Genomic DNA, 18,355 nt, shown 5'->3' with positions numbered 1-18,355 from the left:
AAAAAAACTTAGCCAGGTCGGGCACGGTGACTCAAGCCCACAATCCCAGCACTTTGGGAGGTCGAGACGGGCGGATCACGAGGTCAGGAGATCAAGACCATCCTGGCTAACACAGTGAAACCCCGTCTCTACTAAAAATACAAAACATTAGCCAGGGGAGGTGGCAGGTGCCTGTAGTCCCAGCTACTCGGGAGGCTGAGGCAGGAGAATGGCGTGAACCCAGGAGGCGGAGCTGGCAGTGAGCCTAGATCGTGCCACTGCACTCCAGCCTGGGTGACAGAGTGAGACGCTGTCTCAAAAAAAAAAAAAAAAAAATTAGCCAGGCGTGGTGGTGGGTGCCTGTAGTCCCAGCTACTTGGAAGGCTGAGGCAGAAGAATGGCGTGAACCTGGAAGGCCCAGCTTGCAGTGAGCCGAGATCATGCCACTGCACTTCAGCCTGGGCAACAAGAGTGAAACTCTATCTCAAAAAAAAAAAAAAATAGGACGTTGAAGTTGGTTTCTTTTTTTGATACAGAGTCTCGCTCTGTCGGCCAGGCTGGAGTAAAGTGGCAGGATCTTGGCTCACTGCAACCTCTGCCTCCCGGGTTCAAGGAATTCTCCCACCTCAGCCTCATGAGTAGCTGGGATTATAGGCACGGGCCACCATGCCTGGCTAATTTTTGTATTTTTAGTAGACACAGGGTTTCACCATGTTGGTCAGGTTGATCTCGAACTCCTGACCTTGTGATTCGCCTGCCTCAACCTCCCAAAGTGCTGGGATTACAGGCATGAGCCACTGCGCTCTGCCTTTTTTTTTTTTTTTTTTTTTTTTTTTGCCGCCCTCTCCCATACCACACTCCCCTGTATCACTTATCCTTCTGAAGTTGTTATTAATCATTAATACAACTAGCTGGGCATAGTGGTGTGCAATGGTAGTCTTAGCCACTCGGAAGGCTGAGGTGGGAGGCTAACTTGAGGCCAAGAGTTCTAGGTTAGGTGAGCTACGATTGCACCATTGCACTTTAGCCTGGGTGACAGAGCAAGCTCCTGTTTCAAAAATAATAATAATAATTGCTACGACTTATTAAATGCTTAATATAAGGCAAACACTTGCTAAACACTTTATATGCCTGATTTAAGCATCAAGCCAGTTCTGTGAAGGGTACCAGCAAGTTTCCCATTTTTTAGATGAGCAGACTGAGGTTCTTCTCACTGCTTCATACTGGAAACTTGCACTTGATTCTAAGGCCCCTGCTTCTTCAAGAACTCCGCTTTGGGTTCGCTTCTACTGTCCCCGGGGTCTACCTTTGTGATGGTGGTGAGCTGCTTCCTTTCTGAATCCACTTTCAACCCTACAGTTCTCCAGAAGCTGGATGATGGGACGGAGTAAAGTCAGCTCCCCCAGCAGTGAGGGACACGGAAGCTCCATTCTCATCTACGGATCACAGAGGGGAAGCCAGGAAGAGCCAGGGGACGGTGGACTTGGGGCTGGGAGGTCATTTCAGAGGGAGAAGGGGTGAGAAGCTCTGATTTCAAGTTCCAAAGCCCTAGGGCCTCCCTCTTCTCTGTCTCCCTGCATTTCTAGCTGCCTCAGCAGCTGAAGGCCCTTGGGCGGGTGTAGGAAAGGTCATTGTACCAAGAAGATAGTTGGGTAAATGCTGTACCTTTGTTGTAGGATTCTCTTGGGAGATGTCTGCATCAGTGGGGATGGCATAAAGTAACCAGAGTCAGGATGTGGGGTCTGACTCAGTAACAGAAAAAGTGGCAGCGTGTGTCTCATAGCCAAAACAGCCCTTGGACCGGGAGTCAGGAGTCTGGGGTTCTCGGTTGGCTCTGCCTCCTGGCACACTGGGTTTCTGGTCCTCAGTTTTCTCCTCTATAAAACCAGGGGGTTGGCCGGGCATGGTGGCTCACACCTGTAATCCTAGATCTTTGGGAGGCTGAGGTGGGCGGATCGCTTGGACCCAGGAGTTCAAGACCAGCCTGCGTAACATGGCGAGACCCTGTCTCTACAAAAAGTACAAAAATTACCCGGGCATGGTGATATGCACCTATAGTCCCAGCTACTTGGGAGGCTGAGGTGGGAGAATTACTTGAGCCTGGGAGGTCGAGGCTGCAGTGTGCTGTGATGGTACCACTGCACTCCAGCTTGGGAAACAGAGCGGACCCTCGAAACAAACACAAAAATGAAAAACAAGCAAATGGAGAAATAAAAAAAAACCTAGGGGGTTGTAGTAGATGATCTCTAAGGTTAGTTATAATTGAGGTATTGGAATATTTAGGAAAGAGCACTGGGAATATACTAGGAACACTTGATGGAGATATCTTTATTTCCATGGCAGCTTAGTGGATATGTCTCATTGATGCTCATGGTATCACTCTCCCCATGTAGGTGGGCAGGCATTGTTACCCCTATTTAATAAATGAGGAACCAACAGAGGCTTAGGAGAGGAGTTGCCTGATGTCCCATGATTGGTGGCAGAGCCAGGATCAACAGTGGGGCAGGGTGAGGGGACCTGGCCAGGCAGCGACTGGATGAGACCTGGGGTGAGAAGTGGCAGGGACCCAGTCAGGGCAGAAAATGAGGGTTAGGACTTACTTTGAGGTTTGGATTGGATCGGTAAATTCCCAAGAAAGAGGGAGACTAGGAGGCTAGTGAAGAATTGTGGAGTAAAGGGGAGGATTACTAAGGGACATGGAGTATCTATCATGTGTCAGACGCTTATCTATGTCTCTCGTGTCTGAACAAATCCTTGCAGGAACCCCAGGAGACAGGTTATCTCCACTCTGCAAATTGGAAAACGGACCCAGAGAGGTTCAGTTATGTGTCCGAGACCACCCAGCTAAGAAGCTAAGCATTCTGAACTGGAACCCAGAGAATTTGACTCCCAAACTCTGGGTCTTTTCATTGCTGTGTTCCATTTGGGAAAGGCTAGGGATGCGGGGAAGCGGCTTATTGCCCCTTGGTGTTTGGTTGGGAGTGGTCGGATTGGTGGGTTGGGGGCGCAAGGCAGCCAGATCTGAGACTCTTGCGCTTGTGACTGGACTACAAAGAGTTAAAGAACCTTGGGCCTCCTCCTCCCGCCTCCTCTGGCCTCCTCCTCCAGCTCTTCCTGTCCCGCTGTTGCAACACCGCCTCACTCTTCCCCTCCCACCTCCTCTCTCCTCCTCTCTGCTTTAATTTTCTCAGAATTCTCTGGACTCAGGCTCCAGTTCTGGCCTTTGGGGTTCAAGATCACTGGAACCAGGCCGTGGTCTCTATGCCCGAGTCTCAACCCTCAACTGTCACCCCAAGACACTTGGGACGTCCTGGACAGACCGAGTCCCGGGAAGCCGCCAGCGCTGCCGCTGCCACACTGTCCTGAGCCCAAATGGGGGAGTGAGAGGCCATAGCTGTCTGGCATGGGCCTCTCCACCGTGCCTGACCTACTGCTGCCACTGGTGAGACCAGGGACAAAGGGAAGAGTGGGCTGGTGGGCGAGGCACCGCCCGGCCGGCGTGGGCCCTCTCCGGGAGGGGGCCGAGCCTCTCCTGCCCGGGCCTGGTCCTGGCGCCGGCCTCAGGCCTGCAGGTCCTAACGTCAGCCACTGCCAGTGTGGGGTTCCCCATGCATCCACCGCTTGGAGTAGGGGCTGCGCTGAGGCAGGGGAATGGGAGAAGTTTGAGAGGGAGAGAGTAAAAGGAAGCCCTGAGCCCTGACAGCCGTGGAAGTTTGCGAGGGCCAAGGGAATGTGGGCAGGTGATAGGCCCAGGGTGGGGCAGATTTGGCGGGGAAAGGAAAGGAGTGGGAGTAGGAAGGTTAGCGCTCTGGGAGTCCAGACGGTTCTGAATTCTGTCCCTGCAGTCAGCTGGCTGGCCTGCAGTGTGCTGGGCCGTGGGGAGGCAAGGCTGCCTGTGGAACCTGGCAGAGCACACCCTGTAGGGCAGGAGTTTGGCGGCTGGTGAAGTGGGGGAGTGAGTTGAGGAGTGGGGATGGGGTGGTGTGGTGGGTTTGGGATGCCTGTGGCGGGAGGTATTTGAGAATGGGCTGGGACACTGGATGGGGCAAGGCAACCCAGTGGACAGCGTCCCCAGTACCCTGGCCAAGCCCCGGTCTCTCACCTGGGGACATTCTTTACCCTTCTGCCTGCTGCTAGGCGGGTGGCCTCTGTGGGACTGAGCCTTCCCAGGGAGCTAGCCCTACCCCCACCTGGTCAGTGTCGCTGGGCCTGTCCTCCAGCTTCCCCTCCCCGCTGCTTTCCACAGAGCTAAACAACAATCCCTTGGTTTCTTATTCTACAGTTCAGTTTGGGGAAGTTGGTAGAAAGTTGTTTTCGTCACTGGAAAATGTCCCTTTCTCTGGCTTCAGCCTTGTTTCAATGTATCCTTGATCGTCCTCCACGTCTTGGCCCGGGAATCATCCCGTTCAGATGCCCTGGGCCCATCTAGTTGGGCAGATTTTCCCTGTCCTGTTGTGGCCCTGCCCTGCCCGGCCTCTGAAGGCTGCGCCTACCTCCCCTCTCTTTAGTGCCTTATACTTTTCCTCTCCCACCATTCCTTTCTTTCCAACAATCTCCCCAGACTCTCCTCAGACTTCTCAGAGCCTCTTTTTTTGAAATCTTTTCTCGCTAGTCCTCCTTCCCCTCCTCTCTGCTCCGCTCCGGTCCCACATTTCCAGCCTCAGGTCCCCAAACAGCACGTCCCTTGTCAGGGTCTCACTCTTCTCCTTCTCCCTCCTCCTTAGTCCCACCCCCTCTTCCCTTCCTCCCGCTGTCCTTCCCCCCACGGTCTCCCCACCAGCCAGCCGCCCTGACATCCTGCTTCTGTTTTCTGTTTGGGGGCAGCCCTGGCTCCCTCACGCACCTGCTGCACGAACAGGAGCAGCTTCTATAACCTAACCTTCCATGCCTTTGTTTCTTTATCTCCACAACGGGGGTCATAGTCATGACCTCATACTGTTGTTTTGAAGATTGAATAGACTGATACATGTTAAGTGTTCCTTTGATTTGTTAAGTGTGCACTCTGGGCTAGACACTGTGATAGGTGCTGGGATTACAGCAGAGAACAAAATCCCTGCCCATAGCTTTGACAGTCCATCAGGGAAACAGGTTGTAGCAAATAGAAAGCACTCAATAAAGTGTTTATATTGCTGTGATTAGTAGTAATTACTGGGTGGTTACCTGTGTTTGGAAAATAGAGGGTAAATGTAGCCTGAACAGGTAAAGGGAAGTGCCTGGGTCCTGGGGTGCTTCAGCCCAGGTGGGATTACGTCTCCTAAGAGACAGAAGCCTGGCCTGGAGCTGGGGGAAAGGGGAAACAAAGGGAATGCAACATCCTTCTGAATGTCTCACCATTCAATGGGCAATGCAGAGCGTACTGTGTGGGGGGTGGACGTGGGGGCGGGGGGGCGGTGAGGTGAGGTAGGGGAGTAGGGAAGAATGATACAGGAGAGATGGTGGCAAAGCAAACAGGATTTTGCTGCTCTCAAAGAGCTTACAGCCTAGGAACCAAGATGGCTTACAGTGAAAAATGATGTCAGAGCAATCCGGAGGAAAATATCCACAAATGCATGGTGATGTGGTGTCCTGGAGCACCAATGGGAGGAGAAAGAACTGGGGAAGGAGGCCGGGCGCGGTGGCTCAAGCCTGTAATCCCAGCACTTTGGGAGGCCGAGGCGGGTGGATCACGAGGTCAGGAGATCGAGACTATCCTGGCTAACATGGTGAAACCCCGTCTCTACTAAAAATACAAAAAACTAGCCGGGCGTGGTGGCGGGCACCTGTAGTCTCAGCTACTTGGGAGGCTGAGGCGGGAGAATGGCGTGAACCCGAGAGGCGGAGCTTGCAGTGAGCCGAGATCACGCCACTGCACTCCAGCCTGGGAGACACAGCGAGACTCCGTCTCAAAAAAAAAAAAAAAAAAAAAAGAACTGGGGAAGGAGACGAGCTTTAGTCCACTGCCTTGCCTTGCTTAGCCGGTCTCAGCTCCTGTGCTCAGCTCCAGAAAATTCAGGAGCTTCCCCACGCTGCTTCAGTGTCCTTCGCCGTGCAACTGCAGCATTCCCTGTATAGATGTCAGTGCCAACAACTGACTGTCTTTGACTCAAGCGAGAGTACTTGAGAGCACGAGCTGTGTATTATCCACCTCAGCATCCCTAGCACCCATACAGGACCTGTCACATAAACTGTACTCCTTAGCTATTTGCTGAATGAATTAAGGAACAAGAGATGGGTCAGATGGGATGGGGGAGGGAAAGCCTCATAGAAAAGTGGATGTGGAGCTGACATCTGAAGTCACTGCCTGTCAGGGTAGCTATAAAGGAGGGAGGCAGAATCGGACACTGATGTGAGGAAGGGGAGAGGAATGGAGAGATGGGATTTTGTGTTGATGGGCAGGGTGGCAGGAAATCAGACACCTTGGTGGGAGTGGAAAGACCATGTTGAGAAACACTAAGAAATATGAATGGGAAAATTAGAGGGAGTTGGGGAGAGGATGGAGGAAGAGTGTTGAATATGGTCCCAGGTGGAGGAATTCATTTCATTCGTTTATTCAGAAGCTGTTCTCTTAGGGCACACTCTGTGCCTGGACTGTGTGATTAGAAGTGAGGTGAGGCATCTCAGATGGGTGCCGTGGCTCATGCCTGTAATTCTAGCACTTCAGGAGGCCGAGGCGTGTGGATTGCCTGAGTCCAGGAGTTCGAGACTAGCCTGGGCAACACAGTAAAACCCTGTCTGTACAAAAAATACGAAGATTAGCGGGGCATGGTGGGGCGTGCTTGTCATCCCAGCATTTGGGAGACTGAGCTCAGGAGAATCGCTTGGGCCCAGGAGGTGGAGGTTGTAGTGAGCCCTGACCACACCACTACATTCCATCCTGGTGGTGAAGGTTGCAGTGAACTGCGACAGAGTGAGACCCTGTTTAAAAAAAAAAGAGAAGTGAGGCATCCCTGGAGGTGCCCATTCAGATCATTTCCATGACCATGGAAGTGTTTTGGAGCCAGGCTCTGGAGATGGAGAGGAAGGTTCACACACTTGTGCGTGCCATTTAAAGCCTGAATGAAGATAAAAATGTGTGTAGGATGGGTGGGAGCAGAAGAGAGGCTAGAAGACAACTGCAATAACCCAGGTGTGAGGCAACCCAGGGATGCAGAGAGGGCTAAGAGATCACAGAGGGAGGCCTTGCAAGACTGACACATGGGATGGCAGCAGGGATAGGGACAGGGCCCTGGGGAGGGAGCGTGGCAGGGTCTCAACATTCATCCGGGAAGTTGATGGTGTGACATTTGTCTAGGTGAGGAGATGGATGAAGTCCGTTTGGGGCATGTTAAGGGCCAGGGGAATGGTCGTGTGGAAGGGTGCACCTACCAAGCTAGAGGAGAGGTGCTCCAACTTCTTTCTGCCTTTGTATAATTCGGACGCACTGTGTTCACTCATCAGTGGTTCTCAAAAGGAGAGGAGCACACCAGACTCTTCAGTAAGGGTGTGTGTGCTTGTGTGTGGGGAGGTGGGGGTATGGTCTGAAAACTCTCCCCTGGAGATAAATATATTCCTACTAGGGGTGCTGTCTCCTCATCTCCCTCTTTGAGAATCACTGGCTTCCACCAGAGTGGAAGACAGATGTGTCATTAGATCGATCAGTTGATCTGTATTTATCTGCTCCCAGTCTGGAGGCCTGGTTCTGGGAGCTGAGAGGACACCAGGGGAGGATAAGACACTTTCTGACCAACACATTATTTGATCTGTCATCTTACAAGGTTCGTGGTCACTTTGGGGAGATCCTATCTGTCAACCAACATAACCATATTATGATAAGAGCCAAAAGTAGATAGGGTCAGTTCACGTGAGTTGAGCCCACAGGGGCTGTGGGTCTCAGGAGCTGGGGTGGAGGAAACAGATATCATCAATGGAGGTTTCATGGGAGGAAGATGGGATCTCAGCTGGGCGCTTGGAGGAGAAGCTGCCATGGCCTCCCCCAACATCTTGACATTAAATGAACAGACACATGAATGAGGGGGAAAGGAAGACTGATTGGGTCCCTGCAAGGTGGCTGGATCAGGGTCAGACCACAAGGCCGATCTCAGCTTCGCCTCCCCACTCTGCAGCCCCAGCACAGGAAGTCACACTTTAAAGCCTTCTCTGGCGGAAATTGTGGGGGAGTTGGAGGGGTGTTGGGCCACCCCCTCAACTGTCTCTCCACAGGCACCCCAGCTTCCTGCCCTTCTGCTCCAGGCTGGAGTCTGGGCCTGAAGAGCTCACCTCCTGTTTCGGCTGTTTTGCTTCACTTATGCAACTGCTGAGGACTGGGCTCACTGGGGCCAGCTGATGCCAGCAGTGGTGCCCAGTGGTGGGGAGTCTGAGGGCCCTGGCTCCCAGGGGTCAGAGAGGGCTGACCCGGAGCATTCTGGGGGCCAGGGGAAGCCTGGGAAGCAGGGCTGGTTCTTCCGTCTGGCATCCCTTCTCGCCTGCTCCCTCGTTCCTGGAAGTGGGTGTTCAGGGCTCTGGAGCCTTTCCTGTGCTGCCAGTGGGCTTGGGGAGGGGCTGTGGAGACTCAGAACTGGCCTTATTTCCTAAGGATTGTCTGGGGACGCCAGGGAGGCCCCCAAACCCAGCACAGCTGGCCAGAACCAGCCAGGCTGTGGGAACGTGGTGAACCCAGGGTGGGAGGGCAGCCTCGGCTTGCTTCCTGCTGGGACTGGGGCGTGTTGGGGGCTGGAGTGAGAGCTCACGGGACGGGTGTTGAACTGGGAGGAGGAGCTGGGGCGGGGCCTCAGCTAAAGGATGCTGAGGGGCTAGGAGGAGCCAAGTGGCCCTCAGGGAGGGGAGGGCACAGACCTGATGGGCGGAAGCCAGGGTCGAGGGAGACTTCCCTTTGGGATGGAATGGGGAGAGGGAGGCATTTCCCGGAACATGAGGGCCAAGTGGGACAAGGGTCTGTGGCCTGGCTTTTGGAAAGGGGAGGGGTTGAAAGGGGGTTGAGTGGGGATGGGAAGGAGGGACTGGGCCATAGGAAGAAGGGATTAGATGGAGTCCCTCTTGCAGGCTGGTGCCTTCTGCCTTTCTGCTGACTCATGACCCTTGAGGAGCTGGGGAAGCTGCTAGTTCCCTCTCCCCTCCCTGGATCTCCCTCCCTCTGGCCTGAGTCACTGGGGCGGAGTTGCTGGGAAAATATTTCCCTTTCCCGGATCTGACTTAACCCCCAGAGTGCTGGAAAGAGAAGGGAACATGTGGCCTGAGAAAGCCTGTCTCCCTCCCTCCCCGCAGGGAGGCTCATTCCCCACTGGCCAGAGGTCCCTGAAAAGCTTCCTTTAAGGCTGTCTGGGGCTGGCGTCCCCCAGTTCTTCGTCATGACTCTGTCTCTGCCTGTTGACTCTGCCTCAAGCCCCCTGGATGGGATTCAAAGTGCCAGTGACCTTGGGTGCTCCAATAGCTTCTTCAGGGAAAGGAACCACACTTTCAGGATTGGGAAGTTCTTCCCATCACCACCCCAAACCCTTCCTGTTGCCCTGGAAGCCCCAGTCCTGTTCTCAGGGGAGGTGGCACGGCGTTGGCTGGCGTGGGCTGGGGAAGGTTGTCCTCTGAGCAGGGGCGCACACCTCCACCTGCGGGGGCTGCTGTTGTGTTTCTGTGTGTGACTTCCCATGTTTGCGGCTGAGGCTTGAACTTCCGGGCCTGCGCAGCTACAGCTGCAGCATCTCCCAGTGGCTGACTCAGGCTGTGACTGGCCTCCTGCTCCGAAATGTGGAGTTGGTGAGGCTGGGTGGCTGTGGGCTGCCTGGCCCTCCTTCCCCGCCCTAGGGTTTCTGTGATCTGGTGAGTCAGTTGCTCCTCAGTGTTTAACAGACGTTGAGGACACCCCCTTATCTTTACACAAAGTGTCTCTTATAGTAGAGAAAAAAAACAAAACAAAACCGAAGCCCAGGGAAAACCAGAAATGAAGCTGGCAGAGATCAAAGTCCAAGTTGGAGCTAAATATTCACTCCTGGCTTTGCTTTCCTGGCACTGATGCCAGAACAGGACAAGCTGTTTAGCTGCTGTGAGGTTGGCCTGAGACTGCAAAGCGTACCTTCCAGAATACCGTGGCGTGCAGGGGCTCCAGGACTCCCCAGCACGCCCTCAGCTCCCACCTGACAGTCATCCAAGCTGAGTCACTAGCCTTGGCCAGCTCTATTTGAGTGTCCTGCACACCTTTGCCCACTCCTCCCCCCATCTCAACTTTGTCCCCCGTCTACCCATGTGGGATCCCCAACCTTTCCCTTTTACTCTCCTCCCCATTTGTCATTGCCAACCCCGGGTGTTTGTGTAAATTTTGAGGTGGAGGGGATGGGCCAGGGAATGTGAGGGCAGGAGGCGGAGTAAGGTTTGATACAAGCATGTAAAGAAACTTCCTTCTGCTTCTGCCCGCTCCCCAGGAGTGGAGCTCACAGGAACATCACTCGCCCCCACCACCAGCTGACCTTTTTAGAAATACTCCCGGGATGTGCACAGATCCTCACTGTTTACCTCTGTGAATGTTCACAAAGCAATCACACGGTGAACCCAGCACCCAGAGGAAGAAACACCGCCCCAATCTTTAGGGCTGCTTGTTGGAAGAAAGGGCCATCACTGAAGTAACCTGCCAATTCCCAATCAAAAACACATCCTTTCAACATCTGCCCTGTGTCCAGCACTGTTGGCTGCTGTGGGGGATTTCACAGTAAGGATAAAATACGGGGCTGGACTCACGCCTGTAATCCTAGCACTTTGGGAAGTCAAGGTGGGAGGATCACTTGAGCTCAGGATTTTGAGACCAGCCTGAGCAACATAACAAGACCCTGCCTCTACTAAAAATAAAAAAAAATTAGCTGGGCATGGTGGTGCACGCCTGTAGTCCCAGCTATTCAGGAGGCTAAGGTGGGAGGACTGCTTGAGTGTGGATGGTGGAGGCTGCGGTGATTTTATCACTGCTCTCCAACCTGGACAACAGAGCAAGATCCTGTCTCAAAAAAAAAAAAAATACAGCTTAGGTCTGGGGCCTACTAGCTTTGAGTTGAGGGAACAAAAATGAACACACAGGACAACTAGAGAACAATAAGCATCAGATTGTATGATCCCAACTGTCTAAGATTCAAGGAAGAACTCTAACGTTGGTGAGTGGGTTGGCCTGGGCAGCATGTTTCACAAGGAAGGACTTGAGCTGGGGAAGTTTTATTTATTTATTTTTATTTTTTATTATTTATTTATTTATTTATTTATTTATTTATTGAGACGGAGTCTTGCTCTGTCGCCTGGGCTGGAGTGCAGTGGCTGGATCTCAGCTCACTGCAACCTCCGCCTCCCAGGTTTACGCCATTCTCCTGCCTCAGCCTCCCGTGTATCTGGGACTACAGGCGCCTGCCACCTCGCCCAGCTAGTTTTTTGTATTTTTTAGTAGAGACGGGGTTTCACCGAGTTAGCCAGGATGGTCTCAATCTCCTGACCTCGTGATCCGCCCGACTCGGCCTCGCAAAGTGCTGGGATTACAGGCTTGAGCCACCGCACCCGGCCAGAGCTGGGGAAGTTTTAGATCTGCTGGCCCTAAGCTTCCCATCCCTCCCTCTCCTGATGGTGTCTATCCTCTATCTGATTCTTCCCCAGGTGCTCCTGGAGCTGTTGGTGGGAATATACCCCTCAGGGGTTATTGGACTGGTCCCTCCCCTCAGGGACAGGGAGAAGAGAGATAGTGTGTGTCCCCAAGGAAAATACATCCACCCTCAAAATAATTCCGTTTGCTGTACCAAGTGCCACAAAGGTAGGGGCAAGTGGAAACGGTGAATGCCCTCAGGTCTGGGGTGCTGCTTCTTCCTCTGCTTCTTCCAGATGTTCTTCCCTAACTTTGCTGCCTCTCCTGGACTGGGATTTTCTCCCTCCCTCCTCTCCTAGAGACTTCAGGGAATTGGCTCTGGCTGTTGTCCCTAGCATGGGGCTCCTTCCTTGAACTCTCACCTGCAGCCTAACTGCTGCTCCATTCACAGGAACCTACTTGTACAATGACTGTCCAGGCCCGGGGCAGGATACGGACTGCAGGGAGTGTGAGAGCGGCTCCTTCACCGCTTCAGAGAACCACCTCAGGCACTGCCTCAGCTGCTCCAAATGCCGAAAGGGTGAGTGTGCACAGGCTGGAGAGTCAGGCGGGCCTTGACCGGTGTGTGCATGCCTGTCTGTGTGCAGGCTGGTTGGTGTGGGCAGGAAGGTGTGTGTGTTGGGACACTGCATGGATGTGAGTGTGTGTTACAGAGACAGACACACACTTAGGGGAATATCAGGAAGGAGATGCAGGGACAGGAGGATGCAGGACTCATACCCCATCTTCTCCCCTCACCAGAAATGGGCCAGGTGGAGATCTCTTCTTGCACCGTGGACCGGGACACCGTGTGTGGCTGCAGGAAGAACCAGTACCGGTATTATTGGAGTGAAAACCTTTTCCAGTGCTTCAATTGCAGCCTCTGCCTCAATGGGACCGTGCACCTCTCCTGTGAGTGCAGCTCTCCTGACGCCAAGCCCTCTCCCCACCCCAGGGACTGGCCCTTCCCCATGTAGCGGCATTTCCTTTCCTTCCCCTCCCATAGTCTGTGGGTCTGACGACCAACTCCTCTCTGGCCGCCCCCACCCTTTCCCTTGTCACTTCCTCTGTCCTGTGGGGTGAGGGTGCAGGGTGCTCCTTCTTTTTTTTTTTTTGAGACGGAGTCTCGCTCTGTCACCCAGGCTGGAGTGCAGTGGCCGGATCTCAGCTCACTGCAAGCTCCGCCTCCCGGGTTTACGCCATTCTCCGGCCTCAGCCTCCCGAGTAGCTGGGACTACAGGCGCCCGCCACCTCGCCCGGCTAGTTTTTTGTATTTCTTAATAGAGACGGGGTTTCACCGTGTTAGCCAGGATGGTCTCGATCTCCTGACCTCGTGATCCGCCCGTCTCGGCCTCCCAAAGTGCTGGGATTACAGGCTTGAGCCACCGCGCCCGGCCAGGGTGCTCCTTCTTTAGCTGTGCTGCACTTCTCCCTACAGGCCAGGAGAAACAGAATACCGTGTGCACCTGCCATGCAGGGTTCTTTCTAAGAGAAAACGAGTGTGTCTCCTGTAGTAAGTGAGTATCTCTGAGAGCTGCTGGGCACTGGATGGTGGCATGGATTGGGATGGGTGACTTTGGTGGGAGCCACTAGTGGGACAACGGATGCCAGGATGCCCCAGAGTGCTCAGGCTCCTACTGGCTGAGTGGGAGACACTTCGTTAAGACACCAGGCAGTCCTTCCCCTTGCTCTTCAAATCTTTTTTTTTTTTTTTTTTTTTTTTTTTGGAGACGGAGTCTCGTTCTGTCACCCAAGCTGGAGTGCAGTGGTGCGATCTTGACTCACTGCAAGCTCTGCCTCCCAGGTTCCTGCCATTCTCCTGGCTCAGCCTCCGGAGTAGCTGGGACTACAGGCGCCCGCCACCACGCCCAGCTAATTTTTTGTATTTTTTAGTAGAGACGGGGTTTCACAGTGTTAGCCAGGATGGTCTCAATCTCCTGACCTCGTGATCCGCCCGTCTCGGCCTCCCAAAGTGCTGGGATTACAGGCTTGAAACACTGCACCCGGCCTCGCTCTTCAAATCTTAAGGAGTCTTTGAGGATAGAAGATCATGCCCCAAGGACTTGTAGCCCTTCCAACTCAGATATGTAGATTCTTGGGCCATAGGATCTACGATAGTTCATTGATTCTAGGACATACACTCTGACAGCTCTGAAATCAAACTTCCTGTAATTGATGATTCATCAAGGTTTAATTGGCAGCTTTGTGCGTGTCTGAGTAGTCAGGTAAAGAAAAGTGCCTTTTATTCTTGATGGCATCTTAGGTTTGATGAAATATGGTATTTCCCTCTTAGTCTCTGTGTCCAGGCCTCCTCACTCCTGGCTCCACAGTGGCTGTTCTTGTCACTCACTTGCAAAGAATAAACTCTGAGGGCTCTCAGAGTTTGAACCCCAGCATAGCCACTTATTGGCTATGTGACCTTGGGCAAGCTTCTTAACATCTCTGAGCCTGACTTATTTATTTATTTATTTTTGAGACAGGGTTTCATTCTGTCACCCAGGCTGGAGTGCAGTGGCACAACCATGGCTCAGCCTCCACCTCCACGGCTCAAGCCATCCTCTTGCCTTAGCCTCCTGAGTAGCTGGGACTACAGGCACACACCACTACAGCCAGCTAATTTTTTACTTTTTGTAGAGACAGGGTCCTACGATGTTGCCCAGGCTAGCCTCGGACTCCTGGGCTCAAGCAATCCTCCGCCTCGGCCTCCCAAAGTGCGAGGGTTACAGGCATGAGCCACCAAGCCTGGCCTGGGCCTTGCCGTTCTTATATTTAAAGTAAGCATAATGACATTCATTTGGTGAATTTATGAGAACCAAAAACAAACAAACAAAACCTGCAACACATCTGACAGAAAGCTATTTATTTTCCATTAATCTTCATCTTTTTTTTTTTTTTTTTTTTTGAGACAGAGTCCTGCTCTGTTGCCCAGGCTGGAATGCAGTGGCGCAACCTTGGCTCACTGCAACCTCTGCCTCTCAGGTTCAAGCGACTCTCCTGCCTCAGCCTCCCGAGTAGCTGGGATTACAGGCACGTGCCACCATGCCTGGCTAATTTTTGTATTTTTAGTACAGATGGGGTTTTACCAGTTTGGTCAGGCTGGTCTCAAACTCCTGGTTATCCACCCGCTTCAGCCTCCCAGAGTGCGCCACCGCACCTGGCTTGTCTCTTCCTGAAAGCACTTTTTTTTTATTTTTGAGATGGAGTCTCACTCTAATGCCCAGGCTGGAGTGCAATGGCGCGATCTCGGCTCACTGCAAGCTCCACCTCCTGGGTTTACACCATTCTCCTGCCTCAGCCTCCCGAGTAGCTGGGACTACAGGCGCCTGCCAACATGCCTGGCTAATTTTTTTTGTATTTTTAGTAGAGATGGGATTTCACTGTGTTAGCCAGGATGGTCTCAATCTCCTGATGGTCTCGATCTCCTGACTTTGACCCGCCTCGGCCTCCCAAAGTGCTGGGATTATAGCCGTGAGCCACCACACCTGGCTCCGTTTCTTCTTGAAAGCACTTTTATACTATTCTATGTGGTTCTCACCATGAGCTTGAGAGGTGGGCTAAAGTGCCTCTCCCTGCTTTCAGCTTCCTGCTGGGAACTCACTCTCTCAAGTTCCTTCCAGCACCACCCCTTAGAGTTCTCATCACTCCACACTGTCCAGTGACAACTCCCAATGTGGAAGTTCTGCTAGTTCTACAGCGTGCTCTCTGGCTGCCCCAGTAACATGTATTTTTAAATTTTTCGCTGGGCGCGGTGGCTCAAGCCTGTAATCCCAGCACTTTGGGAGGCCGAGGCGGGTGGATCACGAGGTCAGGAGATCGAGACTATCCTGGCTAACATGGTGAAACCCCATCTCTACTAAAAATACAAAAAACTAGCCGGGCGTGGTGGCGGGCGCCTGTAGTCTCAGCTACTTGGGAGGCTGAGGCGGGAGAATGGCGTGAACCCGGGAGGCGGAGCTTGCAGTGAGCCGAGATCACGCCACTGCACTCCAGCCTGGGAGACACAGCGAGACTCCGTCTCAAAAATAAATAAATAAATAAATAAAAATAAAATAAATTTTTCATATGCATGTTTGACTCCCCCTCCCCGAAGTCAGGGATTGTAACTAGCAGTGTCATTTAAGAAAAAGCCCTTAAACCTCTCTTTGCGAAAGGATTCTTATCAGCAAGACAGTGATGAAACAGCAATCCCATAACAGCGAGCTAGTTACCTTCTCAAGCACTTATTAAATGAGGCATAATCATTTTGCTTAATCCTCAATCCTGAGAGGTGGGTGATCCCTGTGATGATGAGGAAACCGAGGCTTGGGGGTTAATGGCTTGCCTAGATTCACACTGCTAGCCAAGGAATGGACTGGAATTCATGTGATGACCCTGACTGCTTTTCACATTTTCTCCACAGCCTTTTCAAGATCCCTGCCAATTCTAAAATTAAATGGTCCTATGATTAACTGTGTTTCATTCTTCTGCATCAGTTCCCAAAACAAATTATATCAAGAGACAGCAAAAATATTTGTAAAGGATGTCCAACAATCTGTGTTGCTGTTTTTCTGCGTTCCTCCAATGGTAGGGCCTCTATTCACCAGTGCCGTCTCTTCTTTTAGCTGTAAGAAAACCCTGGAGTGCACCAAGTTGTGCCTACCCCAGACTGAGAATGTTAAGGGCACTGAGGACTCAGGTGAGGAGAAGTGACCGTGCTCACCTGCCCTCTCCCTCTCCTTGCCCCGACCCATCCATCCCACCCATCCGTCTACCCTGTGGCCCCCCTCTGCCCCCTCCTCTGACCAACACCTGCTTTGTCTCCAGGCACCACAGTGCTGTTGCCCCTGGTCATCTTCTTTGGTCTTTGCCTTTTATCCCTCCTCTTCATTGGTTTAATGTATCGCTACCAACGGTGGAAGTCCAAGCTCTACGCCATTGGTGAGTGGGGCCTTTGGGAGGGAGATGGAGCTGGTAGGGGTGAGGGAGGATGTGGGTGGGTGCGATGGACATATGTGGAGGGAGGTGAGGAATGTCCCCTCAGTTCACACTGCTGCGGACTCTGGGTAGAAGGTGGCCCTGGATGGCTGGGGAGAGGTCGAGCTGCATGAGTAGCTCTCTCGTCCCTGGGGCCACATAGGCCCTGAGGCGTGTCACCACAAGTCCCCACTGCCAGCTGAGTCTAGGGTGCCAGGGCTGAGAGAGGAAGTGAAATTTATGATGCTTTCTTTCTTTTTTCTCAGTTTGTGGGAAATCAACACCTGAAAAAGAGGTGAGATGAAATCAGAGAGCTACTCCCAGATGTCCCTGACCGTTCCTCATAATTGCCTAATACTCAGATCCCCTGGAATCATCCTTCACCTCCCGGAGGCTCGCCTCATTCCCTCTAAGTCCCAGCCCCTATCCAGAATAAAGAGGGCCAGGGTTGGTTTTGCTCCCCCACTAATGCTTCACCACCTTCTCTCTTTCAGGGGGAGCTTGAAGGAACTACTACTAAGCCCCTGGCCCCAACCCCAAACTTCAGTCCCACTCCAGGCTTCACCCCCACCCTGGGCTTCAGTCCCATGCCCAGTTCCACCTTCACCTCCAGCTCCACCTATACCCCCGGTGACTGTCCCAACTTCGCGGCTTCCCGCAGAGAGATGGCACCACCCTACCTGGGGGCTGACCCCATCCTTGCAACAGCCCTCGCCTCTGCCCCCATCCCCACTCCCCTTCAGAAGTGGGAGGACAGCGCCCACAAGCCACAGAGCCTAGAGAGTGAGTTTCTCCTGCCGCTGGAGACTGGGGGGAGGAGGCTGGGGGAGGGCCGGGTGAGCGCGGGCGGCCTCCCAGAAGGGACCAAGAGAAGCGGAGGGCGCGGGATGCGGGGCGGGGCCTGGGGTTGCCGCCCGAGGCTCACCGGCCTGCGTCCCCGCAGCTGATGACCCCGCGACGCTGTACGCCGTGGTGGAGAACGTGCCCCCGTTGCGCTGGAAGGAATTCGTGCGGCGCCTAGGGCTGAGCGACCACGAGATCGATCGGCTGGAGCTGCAGAACGGGCGCTGCCTGCGCGAGGCGCAATACAGCATGCTGGCGACCTGGAGGCGGCGCACGCCACGACGCGAGGCCACGCTGGAGCTGCTGGGCCGCGTGCTCCGCGACATGGACCTGCTGGGTTGCCTGGAGGACATCGAGGAGGCGCTGTGCGGCCCCGCCGCCCTCCCTCCCGGGCCCGGTCTTCTCAGATGAGGCTGCGCCCCTGCGGGCAGCTCTAAGGATGGTCCTGCAAGATCCCCTTCCAACCCCACTTTTTTCTGGAGAGGAGGGGTCCTGGAGGGGCAAACAGGGGCTAGCAGCCGCCTACTTGGTGCTACCCTCTAGATGTACATAGCTTTTCTCAGCTGCGCGCCGCTGACAGCACTGAGCGCGCGGAGAGAGGAGCGCCGTGGGCTCAAGAGCTTGAGTGGGTCGTTGCGAGGATGAGAGACGCTATGCCTCATGCCCGGATGAGAGACGCTATGCCTCATGCCCGTTTTGGGTGTCCTCACCAGCAAGGCTGCTCAGGGGCTCCTGGTTCGTCCCTGAGCCTTTTTCACAGTACATAAGCAGTTTTTGTTTGTTTTTGTTTTTTTTGTTGTTGTTGTTTTTTAAAATCAATCATGTTACACTAATAGAAACTTGGCAGTCCTATGCCCTCTGCCTGGACAAGCACAAAGCAAGCTGAACTGTCCCAAGGCGGGGGCGAGCACGGAACAATGGGGCCTTCAGCTGGAGCTGTGGACTTTTGTAAATACACTAAAACTTCTGAAATTAAAGCTCTGCTCTTAGAGAGAGTGGTTTGTCAGGATGGGAGGCAGGGGC

At 53.4% G+C, this 18,355-nt stretch overlaps 1 protein-coding gene across 2 annotated transcripts; it reads left to right on the top strand.

The window, feature by feature from the left end:
- The first annotated feature begins 3,078 nt into the window (after positions 1-3,078).
- TNFRSF1A (TNF receptor superfamily member 1A) lies at positions 3,079-18,309 on the top strand. Of its 2 annotated transcripts, XM_050747460.1 has the most exons (10): positions 3,079-3,421; positions 11,572-11,725; positions 11,949-12,077; positions 12,299-12,448; positions 12,975-13,053; positions 16,138-16,211; positions 16,340-16,453; positions 16,756-16,784; positions 16,984-17,272; positions 17,433-18,309. In XM_050747460.1, exons 1-10 carry the CDS (start codon positions 3,383-3,385, stop codon positions 17,741-17,743), a joined length of 1,368 nt encoding a protein of 455 aa, XP_050603417.1. In that variant the 5' UTR covers positions 3,079-3,382; the 3' UTR covers positions 17,744-18,309. The 2 variants fall into 2 exon arrangements, with proteins under 2 accessions (XP_050603417.1, XP_050603418.1); XM_050747461.1 differs by lacking the exons at positions 3,079-3,421; positions 11,572-11,725; positions 11,949-12,077; positions 12,299-12,448; positions 12,975-13,053 and adding an exon at positions 13,306-14,563.
- The last annotated feature ends 46 nt before the right edge of the window (positions 18,310-18,355 follow it).

This window comes from Macaca thibetana, chromosome 11 (genome assembly GCF_024542745.1).
Source record: "Macaca thibetana thibetana isolate TM-01 chromosome 11, ASM2454274v1, whole genome shotgun sequence".
NCBI classification, from domain to species: domain Eukaryota; kingdom Metazoa; phylum Chordata; class Mammalia; order Primates; family Cercopithecidae; genus Macaca; species Macaca thibetana.
This window is presented reverse-complemented; position numbering and strand designations above follow the sequence as displayed.